This window comes from Cupressus sempervirens, chromosome 5, assembly GCF_028749045.1.
Source record: "Cupressus sempervirens isolate cs-2001-9-10 chromosome 5, ASM2874904v1, whole genome shotgun sequence".
Lineage (NCBI taxonomy): Eukaryota > Viridiplantae > Streptophyta > Pinopsida > Cupressales > Cupressaceae > Cupressus > Cupressus sempervirens.
The window spans coordinates 66,453,126-66,465,401 of record NC_143122.1 but is presented as its reverse complement, the minus strand read 5'-3'; the positions used below and the strand labels follow the sequence as shown (position 1 = coordinate 66,465,401).

At 37.5% G+C, this 12,276-nt stretch overlaps 1 protein-coding gene across 2 annotated transcripts in view; it reads left to right on the top strand.

Moving 5' to 3' along the window:
- The window catches only part of LOC149554572 (neutral ceramidase 2-like), a 33,096-nt gene extending 21,445 nt beyond the window's left edge, over positions 1-11,651 (top strand). For both annotated transcript variants that reach the window (XM_089828626.1, XM_089828627.1), the window contains 2 exons: positions 10,714-10,883; positions 10,987-11,651. In XM_089828626.1, the coding sequence (XP_089684752.1) occupies positions 10,714-10,883; positions 10,987-11,535 (719 nt within the window). In that variant the 3' untranslated portion in view covers positions 11,536-11,651. The remainder of the gene's footprint in view (positions 1-10,713; positions 10,884-10,986) is intronic.
- Positions 11,652-12,276: the final 625 nt, after the last annotated feature.

The window sequence follows — 12,276 nt, the reverse complement described above, 5'->3', positions numbered from 1 at the left end:
AGTTTGAAAACATTAACATGGTGTTTTCTGTATGAGTGTACCTTGTTTGTTTTCCGGGCAAGAAATGATATAATAATTTCACTTATCAACTAATCACCTTCATAGTGAAACTTGATTTTACCTGGTCAACTTGATTGGTAATGCTTATAATTCTTCAGACACACACAGAACCGCACTCGCAAACATTCCCACCATTGTTTGTGTTTACTCTTTCTTGCTTGTATCTTAAAGTCCATCATATTCCTGAATTTAACTATTCTTCTAGACAGGATGGCTAAACTCTGTTTGCATATTATGTGCTTTCTAGAATCTCAAAGGTTGTGAATTTGTTGCCAATAATCATAGAAGGAATGGATTTCATAAACTATTGTTGATTTGAGTTTTGTATCACTTACATAACATATTAGTAATTGGATATTCGATACGGAATATCAAACATACAATTCCTCTCTTGAAAAGTTATTGCTCATGGGATATGAGAATAACTCCAATGTTCCTTACTCTTGTCGATACTCGCTCAGTTTATCAATGTGATTTGCTGGTAATCACGTAGGCGGCCTTACGCTATTCATTCGAGGATGACTTGGACTTTGGTGGAATGATGGAGATGATGATGCGTTTGTGAAATATGTGAGTGGCAGATAATGTTGATGGTGGTGATGATGGAGGATGTGTCTGCCAAGGATGATGTTGATGGGAAAGTGGTGGTGGTGGAAGGTGAATGGATGTGTTCTGATACTTAACTTCTCTAACTTCCTTCTCTAAACTTCGACTACCTAGCTACTCACTATTCTACTCCTACTCCTACGAATGGAAGGTTTGCAAATGGACGGGGATCGAACCTAATGAAAGCTGACCAACGACCTCACTTCCACAGGTGCGATGATTCAAAGGAATAATAAACTAGTTTGCCACACAAAGCTTCCCAACCAGCCGCTAGGATGCTAGTGGTCTAGTATTGACCCCTATCAAACATTTACCAATGCCACCACACAACTATCCATCTACTTTAACCTCACTTAAACAACTTCAAATAAAATTTGCTTCAACAACTTGAAAGGAAACCTAAGTGAAGTACAAAACATGCAATAACACCCAATGTTCTTAATCAACATGCAAATCTCAACAATGAAAAAGAGAGCAATTTTGGTATTATCTTCACAACAGTTTCTCCAACACTTTACAAATGAGAGCAAATGGCTTTATATAGGGGCCAGAAATACAACGAACAATGGAGATCAAAACAAGATCAACGATCTAGATTGGATCCTCAAAACCCTAATTAGGGTTGCCATCCCATTGGCCAATGAGAAGACGCCACCTCATCAATGGACCAATGGAAAAAGTGCAAAAAGTGGCAACCAATGAGAAGGCACCAAAATCGTGGCCAATCAGAAATAGACACTTGTCCTATTCTAGAAGAAAGAGAAATTGCCACTTGGGCTTACATCAAATGATCTAATATAAATCTTCCCTTTTCTTTCATTTTCGTAGCTAAGATAATGAACTTAGCTAGCCTTTCGTTAACTTCTTCCATAGGAGGACAAGGTGTGTGCTTCGTCCCGAGTTCCACTGATTTCACCATGCTGCTTGCTGCTTGTAGTATCCTTTCATGATCCTTCTTATATTCTTTCGCAAATCCAATAAAAGCATTGAGAGAGGAAAGGGTGCCCAAGTGCTTCTTCTTGATAGCAACCTTTCCTAACTCACCCAACCTCAATCCAAAATCTATCTCGTTGACATCCTCTTCTTTGATATCCACAAAATCAAGTGCCACCCCAACGTTGCTCATCATGGTTGAAATAGAAGTGTCGATGCTTGGGCAGTGATGTGCAACTGCCTTTTGTATATCCTTTTATGGTACTGCCTTTGGTATTGGTTATTCGCCTCATTTTTGAGAAGAAGGGTGTTTTGAGCATCATATCCTCTTTGTCTTTCTTAGTGTTTGTCCCCTTAGGATTTTTGCTTGTACTAACATCCTCCATCTCGTTGCCCTATTACGGGATGGTAAAGTGGTGGACAATTAGACTAGCAGAACCAAGGGAGGCAATCCTTAGACTAGAACGAAAGAGAGAAATCCGCTAAGGACCCCTTTCAACTCTAAATGATTTGAAATTACCTTTACCAATAGCCAAGGGGGATTGTCCTTCCTTTAGTTTGTCCTTCATCTGTATCATGTCCACTATACCGATATTGGTGTCGGTTATTCTCTTCATTTTCGAGAAGGGTGTTTTGGGCATCATATACTCTTTGTCTTTCTTAGTGTTTGTCCGCTTGGGATTCTTACTTGCACTAACATCCTCCATACTCGTCGCCCTATTACGGGATGGTAGAGTGGTGGACCAGAAGGCAAGTAGAACCAAGGGGAGCAATTCTTAGACTAGAACGAAAGAAGGATGTCAGCTTAAGGACGAACCCTTTGCAACTTTAGATGATGAAAATTCACCTTAACCAGTAATCGTATAGCGACTTTTCAGAATTAGGACTAGACCTCAAGAACTTCAAATCCACTTGCAAATCAGAAATTTATCATGTAATTCACCTCCAAATAAAATTACCCTACCTAGGGCCAAAAATCGCAGCTTCTTGCAAAAATTAGAATTTTATCTTCCACAAATTTTGGCTCCCACAAAATTCGCCAAGCCAGAAGAGTGCAGATCTGCTCTTTCAAAATCACCAACACCTTGAGAAGGAGAAGTGAGAAGTGAGGAAGAAATGGGAGAGAGGCCTCCTCTTATACCCAACTTTCTTACTCACCTCAAGCTAGCCGATTTGGACCCTAGGAGCAAGAAAAACAATAATTAATGCAAAATTATGGCCCATAATTAAATACTAAGCTAAATATTAATTTTGCCAAAATGAAAATTGCCCTTTTAAATTGCCAATTAGTTCTAAATTGCAAAAAGAAATTAAATGGTGCCTTAGAGATGTTAAATATTTCCATTTAATGAGGATTTAGTAATTAATACGTCATTAAAATTGGATTTTGGCTAACCAAAAGCCATTTTTCAATATTAAATTACCAATTTCATTAAAGGCAAAAAGTTTTCAAGGCAATTTCAATCCTATTAAAGCCAATTTTTTGCAATTTTTCTCCAAATCGATTTTGCTATGCCAATTAATTTTTTTTGACAAAAATAAAATAAAATAGCTTTTAGAGCCAAAAATCGATGTTTCACAACTTAGCCTAATTTCTAAAAAATTAAAATTTTCACCAAAGAAAAATTTAAGATTTTCCAAAACCAAATTTAACAAATTTTTTTTTTTTTTTTTTTGAAAATTATCCAAATTTATACAATTATATCCAAATTTTCAAAAGAAAATGTCTAAGTACAAAATTTACAATTTTATCCAGCCAAGTTGGAATTAACTTTGAAATTTGTTCGGATAGAATTGGTGGCTCTAGAAAATCAAGTAAAAAGAAAATCGAGTGAAAATAAGTTAAGTCTCTCCCACTGGCCTGAAGGTGTCCAAGGCTCAAAAATCTTGAAAAATCGAAAAATTGTTGGACAATCCAAAAATTCGCCAAGGCAAAAAAAGGGGGGGGGGTCCCCACAAATTTTGGGGCGATGGTGTGAGAACCTCACAACATCTAGCATCAACCCAAAGAAATGTTCCTGAACATTTCAAGAAATAAGTAACTTAGAAAAAAAATCTTAGGATGGCCTATCTGAAAATCTACTTAAGGACGAGCACTCAACAAGGGAAATAACTCTCAAGTTAATCCTAAGCACCTTGACCATAAGTTACTCATGTGTGTGCAAATGATTTATTCTCCACTGGACAAGAACTTGATAATTTTTCAGATTCATCAAACTTAGCTATTATAGTATCCTTACTTCAAAAGCAACTTGGATAGAGCCCCGCTGCCAGTTAGGCGTCTATAGCCCCGACGGAGTTATCGCTATGGCACCACAATCACGGTTCTACCTTTAGTGATTATTTTTATAGCACCGGTAGAGATGATTGCACACCCTTGAACCAAAACTCATCTTTATTTTCACCTTCATAATGCTTTTTTCTCTTTTCTCATGACATGATTTCTCTTTTTTTTCTTTGTTTTCTTCAATCTTTTGTTTGGTTTGCAGGCAATGAAGCTTGTGGAGGGTTTGGAGGACCATAGTGGCGCTGAAGTAGGTGTATGATTTTTACCAAGTCCAACTTCACTTCAAAACATCAAGAACTCAGAGCAATTAAGTGTGAGTAGAATGTTGTAACCATGTCAAAGATAACTTAAGAACATCCATCGGGTTCGACCCAAATGTAGTACAAGTCCTGCCATAGATCAACGCCTAAACACTTCCTTTAATCTTTGAACCTCGTTAAATGTATTCGAGAAATGAACAAGACAGACTTCGTTTTGTCACGAAAAATGTAAAATCTACACACCTTGCCTACGAGTGATAACATGGACCCCCCTTTGTGCTTGCAAAGACCCAAAACCAAAACGCTCTCTAAGGAAGCTAAAAGATCTCAAGTCAAATGACCTGATACAAATCAAATTTGAGCTCCCTTACAACACCTAAACCAAGCAGTTGAAAGAAAACTACCCTAACCAAAACTAAACAACTAAAAGAAAACTATTCTAACCAATTGAAAGGGAAACTTTAATCTACCCAATTGAAAGAAAACTACTTGCCTGAACCAAATGGTCCAAGACAAACCTACCCTAACTATGTACAACACTCTAAAGGGACAACACTAACCAATATAATATATACACTGGATCTAACATGGTTTCTCAAGATGTTCAAAAGTAACAAGGTTTGGGTGATAGTTCTCAATCTCGCAAACTCATCCTTGTACTCTGAAAAAAATTTGGTCACCTCAAACTCAAACTCTTGAAAATTATCATGCAAGATCAACAATTGAGGCAACTCATAGGGTCCATGATTAATCCAAATGCAAGTTGTTTCTCCAGAATTTCCATAATCAAAATAAAAACTTTCAAACCCTTCATCCTTGAGAGCAGGGAAAGAAACAACTTGGCATGACTCAAATTCAAATGGAACCTGCAAATTCTCCATGGCCTTAGGAGGTCGAAGTTGGTGGTGCACCATCCCTCTAACATCTACATCGAACTCATTGGTAGTCCAGGCAGGATCAATCTTGGAATCGAGCTCATGAAATATCATCTTTGGGGGCTTGTCCCCGTGAACAATAAACCATGAATCCTTGTGAATCTCCTCAAGTGTATCCTCAGAAATCGAGGATTTTTTGATATTTTCCTCATCAAGCACCTCTCCAAGTTGCTTGGACACAATATCTGATTGTAGCATCAGTCCAAATTGTTCTTTGTTTTCCCCTTTCATGGGAGCAACTTGATCACCACTCAACAATCCTTGCATATCCTTACCAATAGAAGCTACATCATCTAGCGTGTAATTTCCCTTTGAACCCTCTTCAGGAACATCTTGTCGTTCTTTATATAGACTCTCACCGAACATAGTACCTTCAAGACTGACAGGAGAACCATCATACGTCTTTGTGAATTGCCCATCAACTTCCATTTCAAGAGGCAAAATTTTTGGAGGTCGAAGTTGATGGTGAATCATGCCACCTGCAACAACTTGATCACCTTGAAAGGCCTTCGGCAATGACTCCTTTTGTATTTCTTCCGTAGGATCTTCAAGCATCCCCCCAAAGAATGTAGTAGAGATAGTGTCTTGTATTGGTTTATCAATATTTTCCTCATATTTGAACTCTCTTGTGATATCTTGTATTTCGCTGTTCAACTCGCCCACTTGACTATCTTCCTCTTCAAGGATATTTGAAACTTCTTGCAACCCATCCTCAAGAGTCACCTCTTGAATTATACATGAATGCTCACCAAAGATGTCCTTTTCGTCCACCTTTTGATGTTCCATTTGTAGTTCTTCGTGTGTCTTTACCTGTTGATCTTTGCCTACCATCTTTTAGGCTTTCTTTCTCTTGGATAAGTTCAATTGTTTCCTCAAATTTCTTGTCAACCTCTCCACCTCGTGATATAATGTGTGAAGGTTCACCCATTAGTTTATCTTGAATATTAGAATCAACCACATCATCTTGATAAATCTTATCTTCTTCATTCTTTGGTGTCCAGTTTGAAAGCTGAAAGAAATGTTTAACACCCCCCACTGATATTTCCTCACACCAACCCAATTGAAACTTGACCAAGTCAATGGTGTCTTGGCAAGATGGGCAAGTAGACTCTAAATATATGAGACTATGTGCAAGGCACCAATAATGTTTTCCACATATGTTTCTTGGTTCCCTATTGATATCATCTTTGAAATCAAGAAAATCTTCCTCCGAATTGACAAAGACCGTAGGCTCATGTATTTGTGAAAAAGAAAATTCTCCTCTTAATGCCAAGTCCACTCTTAAGAGAAACACCAAATAATCCATCTCCACATGATCCGTAGTACCATGTATCCTACATTTCCTTGATGCTGCAAGTTGAGACAAATTCAATGGATGTAACCTTTTGTACAAATCAAACCAAATGGGATGAATTTCCACTTGCCTATCCATTGAGAAACCTTTCTTCTTTGAATTTTTTTTGTTGTTGTTGAATTTTTACTTCTAAAAGAGATCTCTCATCTGAAATGTAACTTTGAAAGCTCATCCCTCGTCATGCCCTAAATTTCCAAGTTGATCCAAGAATGAAAATCATTCAGCCCTCCTAGCGCTAGATAATGTTGATGCGAGTTTTGTATCACTTACATAACATATTAGTAATTGGATATATGATACGGAGTATCAAACATATAATTCCTCTCTTGAAAAGTTATTGCTCATGGGATATGAGAATAACTCCAATGTTCTTTACTCTTGTGGATACTCGCTTAGTTTATCGATGTGATTTGCTGGTAATCATGTAGGCGGCCTTACGCTATTCATTCGAGGATGACTTGGACTTTGGTGGAATGATGGAGATGATGATGTGTTTGTGAAATATGTCAGTGGCAGATAATGTTGATGGTGGTGATGATGGAGGATGTGTCTGCCGAGGATGATGTTGATAGGAAAGTGATGGTGGTGGAAGGTGAATGGATGTGTTTTGATACTTAACTTCTCTAACTTCCTCCTCTAAACTTCGACTACCCAGCTACTCAATATTCTACTCTTACTACGAATGGAAGGTTAGCAAATGGACGGGGATCAAACCTAATGAAAGTTGACGAGCGGCCTCACTTCCACAGGTGCGATGATTCAAAGGAATAATAAACTAGTTTGCCACACAAAGCTTCCCAACCAGCTGCTAGGATGCTAGTGGTCTAGTATTGACCCCTATCAAACATTTACCAATGCCACTATACAACTATCCATCTACTTTAACCTCACTTAAACAACTTCAAATAAAATTTGCTTCAACAACTTAAAAGGAAATTTAACAAAGTGGAAGTAGAAAACATGCAATAACGCCCAATGTTCTTAATCAACATGCAAATCGCAACAATGAAAAAATGAGCAATTTTGGTATTATCTTCGCAACAATTTCTCCAACACTTTACAAATGAGAGCAAATGGCCTTATATAGGGGCCAGAAATACAACGGACGGTGGAGATCAAAACAAGATGAACGATCCAGATTGGATCCTCAAAACTCTAATTAGGGTTGCCACCCCATCGGCCAGTGAGAAGATGCCACTTCATCAATAGACCAATGGAAAAAATGCAAAAAGTGGCAACCAATGAGAAGGCACCAAAATCGTGGCCAATCAGAAATAGACACTTGTCCTATTCTAGAAGAAAGAGAAATTGCCACTTGGGCTTACATCAAATGATCTTCTAATATAAATCTTCCTTTTTCTTTCATTTTCTTAGCTAAGACAATGAACTTAGCCAGCCTTTCGTTAACTTCTTCCAAAGGAGGACAAGGTGTGTTCTTCGTCTCGAGTTCCGTTGATTTCACCATGCTGCTTGCTGCTTGTAGTATCCTTTTATGATCCTTCTCATATTCTTTCGCAAATCCAATAAAAACATTGAGAGAGGAAAGGGTGCCCAAATGCTTCTTCTTGATAGCAACCTTTCCTAACTCACTCAACCTCAATCCAAAATTTGTCTCGTTGACATCCTCTTCTCTGATATCCTCAAAATCAAGTGCCACCCCAACGTCGCTCATCATGCTTGAAATAGAAGTGTCGACGCTTGGGCAGTGATGTGCAATTGCCTTTTGTATATCCTTTTATAGTACCGCCATTGGTACTGGTTATTCGCCTCATTTTCAAGAAGAAGGGTGTTTTGGGCATCATATCCTCTTTGTCTTTCTTAGTGTTTGTCCCCTTAGGATTTTTGCTTGTACTAACATTCTCCATCTCGTTGCCCTATTACGGGATGGTAAAGTGTTGGACAATTAGACTAGCAGAACCAAGGGAGGCAATCCTTAGACTAGAACGAAAGAGAGAAATCTGCTTAAGGACCCCTTTCAACTCTAAATGATTTGAAATTACCTTTACCAATAGCCAAGGGGGATTGTCCTTCCTTTAGTTTGTCCTTCATCCGTATCATGTCCACTGTATTGATATTGGTGTCGGTTATTCTCTTCATTTTCGAGAAGAAGAGTGTTTTGGGCATCATATCCTCTTTGTCTTTCTTAGTGTTTGTCCGCTTGGGATTCTTACTTGCACTAACATCCTCCATACTCGTCGCTCTATTACGGGATGGTAGAGTGGTGGACCAGAAGGCAAGTAGAACCAAGGGGAGCAATCCTTAGACTAGAACGAAAGAAAGATGTCAGCTTAAGGACCCCTTGCAACTCTAGATGATGAAAATTCACCTTAACCAATAATCGTACAACAACTTTTCGGAATTAGGACTAGACCTCAAGAACTTCAAATCCACTTGCAAATCAGAAATTTATCATGTAATTCACCTCCAAATAAAATTACCCAACCTAGGGCCAAAAATTGCAGCTTCTTGCAAAAATTAGAATTTTATCTTCCACAAATTTCGGCTTCCACAAAATTCGGCTCCTACAAATTTCGGCTCCCACAAATTTCGCCCTCCACGAAATTCGCCAAGCAAGAAGAGTGCAGATCTGCTCTTGCAAAATCGCCAACACCTTGAGAAGGAGAAGTGAGAAGCGAGGAAGAAACGAGAGAGAGGCCTCTTCTTATACCCAACTTTCTTACTCCCCCCAAGCTAGCCGACTTGGACCCTGGGAGCAAGAAAAACAATAATTAATGCAAAATTATGGCCCATAATTAAATACTCAGCTAAATATTAATTTTGCCAAAATGAAAATTGCCCTTCTAAATTACCATTTAGTTCTAAATTGCAAAAGGAAATTAAATGGTGCCTTGGGGATGTTAAATATTTCCATTTAATGAGGATTTAGTAATTAATACGTCATTAAAATTGGATTTTGGCTAACCAAAAGCCATTTTTCAATATAAAATTACCAATTTCATTAAAGGCAAAAAGTTTTGAAGGCAATTTTAATCTATTAAAGCCAATTTTTTGCAATTTTTCTCCAAATCGATTTTGCTATGCTAATTAAATTTTTTTGAGAAAAATAAAATAAAATTGTTTCTAGAGGCAAAAATCGATTTTTTGCAACTTAGCCTAATTTCTACAAAATTAAAATTTTCACCAAAGAAAAATTTAAGATTTTCCAAAACCAAATTTAACAAAATTTTCCTTTTTTTTTTTGAAAACTATCCAAATTTATACAATTATATCCAAATTTTCAAAAGAAAATGTCTAAGTACAAAATTTACAAATTTATCCCGTTAAGTTGGAATTAACTTTGAAATTTGTTCGGCCTAAGGATAGAATTGGTGGCTCTAGAAAATCAAGTAAAAAGAAAACCGGGTGAAAATAAGTTAAGTCTCTCCCACTGTCCAAGGCTCAAAAATCTTGAAAAATCGAAAAATTGTTGGACAATCCAAAAATTCGCCAAGGCAAAAAGAAGGGGGGGGTCCGCAAAATTTTTGGGGCAATGGTGTGAGAACCTCACAACAACTATAATAACATATCTTCTTCTCCCACCATCCTGTGTTTTTTTTCTAAGCATATTCGTTTTTCTGAAAATCATTACTAAATTTTTCACATCAATCAACTTAATCTTATCATTTTGCGTGCAGCAACTTGATAGTTAATTTATTTTGTGAGATAGTCCATCAGGTTAGAGAAAAGGTTGCTTAGGAATGCGCTTGACTGTGAATCTGATTAAGAATGAATGTAGAATGGTCTGCAAAACCATGAAGATGTTATTTTGTAATCCTAAATCTCTCCCTGCATACCCACCTGAGTACTGTTACTATTATTGAGTAGACTGACTTCGATAAGAAGGCAGTCTGAACTAAATTTTTTGTTTTTGTATCACAGTTTCAGAATTTTTCCTTGACACAGTCTTGTAATATTTTACCACGCACCTTTCCATCTTGTCCAAATGTCACAAGGATGGGGCTTTCTGTGAGCATCACCTAGATGCAATGAGTGTTATGTGTTCTATTCATTCTAATGACAGGTGGCTTTGTGTGAACCAGTACTCAGTAAAAATGAGTCAATGAGTTTGACTCAAAGAAACTACACCGTTGAATCCTGATAGTAAAATCACAATTTGACTTCCTATGGAAAATATCTCCTACTTATCAATATTGTTGTAGTTTGGTTGTTTCTTTTATCCTCATACATGCCTGTAGAGATGAAACATGATTTTCAAGCTTCATATGAGATCTATTGACTTTAATTTGTCACATGCATTTATCATCTTTTGTTTTACAGAATTCACAACAATGGCTGGCAGACGCCTAAGGGAAGCTGTTAAAGAGACTTTTCTCGCAGGTGAAAATGGAGGATCTGCAAGTGACATTCATATAGTAATTGCAGGGCTTACAAACACCTACTCACAGTATATAACCACATTTGAGGAGTATCAAATACAACGATATGAGGTTTCCATGCTTAATCTTGAGTCCAATTACCTTCTAGTTAGACTGACATCATTCATAACATTTTTTTTAATTCCTGGCTCTAATTTTTATCTTATCACTGCAGGGAGCTTCAACTTTGTATGGACCACATACTTTAAGTGCATACATTCAAGAATTCAAAACACTTGCTTCTGCCATGGTGAATGGAAGCAATGTAGATCAAGGTCCCACACCACCAGATCTATTAGATCAACAAATCAGCCTTCTTCCACCGGTAATTTCTGACATGACACCTGTTGGTGTAAATTTTGGTGATGTTAAAGAGGATGTTCCTAAGAATGCTTCATATAAGAAGGAAGAAATTGTGGAAGTAACCTTTTGGTCTTCTTGTCCACGCAATGACTTGATGACAGAGGGAACTTTCTCTCTTGTAGAATTCTTACAGTCCAGTGGGGATTGGAGTCCCACATATGATGATGATGATTTCTGTCTTCATTTTAATTGGTCCCGGCCTGCTTCTCTAAGTCCTTATAGCTATGCAACAATTCAGTGGGAGATTCCACAAGCAGCTACTCCTGGTGTATACCGGATTCGCCATTTTAATGCAGCCAAAAGTTTGTCAGGTTCCATTGAACATTTCACTGGTACATCCAGTGCATTTGTTTTAAATTAGAAGACGGAGAACAAGATTTAAGCTCTTGTACATGCTATCGTTATTCAGTGTAAGAACTGAGCATTATTCAGTGTAACAACCAAGTCATTTTTAAGGTTATTTTTACATTCTTCTCATTTTGCTGGTTAGTGTACTGTTTAGTTTCTACTATTTGTAATCCATTTCAGTATAATTATTATTCATCTCATTTCAGGATCGATACTATTTCCTTCTAATGCTTATTATATAGTCAGAGAAAAAATCTTTTGCCCTATTTTTTGCACCCCTAATGGTCTAAGTTAGGTCCTTTGCCCTTAAAAGTTCTCAGTTATAGTTTATACCATAGTTCCAAGAATCACGGCGATTCATGCGATTCACGCGATTCGGCGATTCGATTCAAGCCAAACGATTTTTTGTGAATCGGTGAATCGAATCAGCGATAAAGGGTTTATGAAATAAGTTACTCACTAAATTTCAAGGGTTTTTTAAATTTTCCGATTCATGGCCGATTCGATTCCGATTCATGGCCGATTCACGATTTGATTCGGCCTTGCCGATTTCGATCCGATTCCGATTCTTGTTACTTTGGTTTATACTGTTCAATTTGTTGGAATTTAGGTATGGTTCGGGAACCACCATTGGAGTCCGACCTTTAAATTGGAACTGTCTTTCTTCTGTGGTCTTCCTGCTTCATGCTTTTGTTGGTCATTTCACGCATCGTGTCCAAGTTCAAGTCAAAGTTTTGTTGAGTCTATGTCTTTG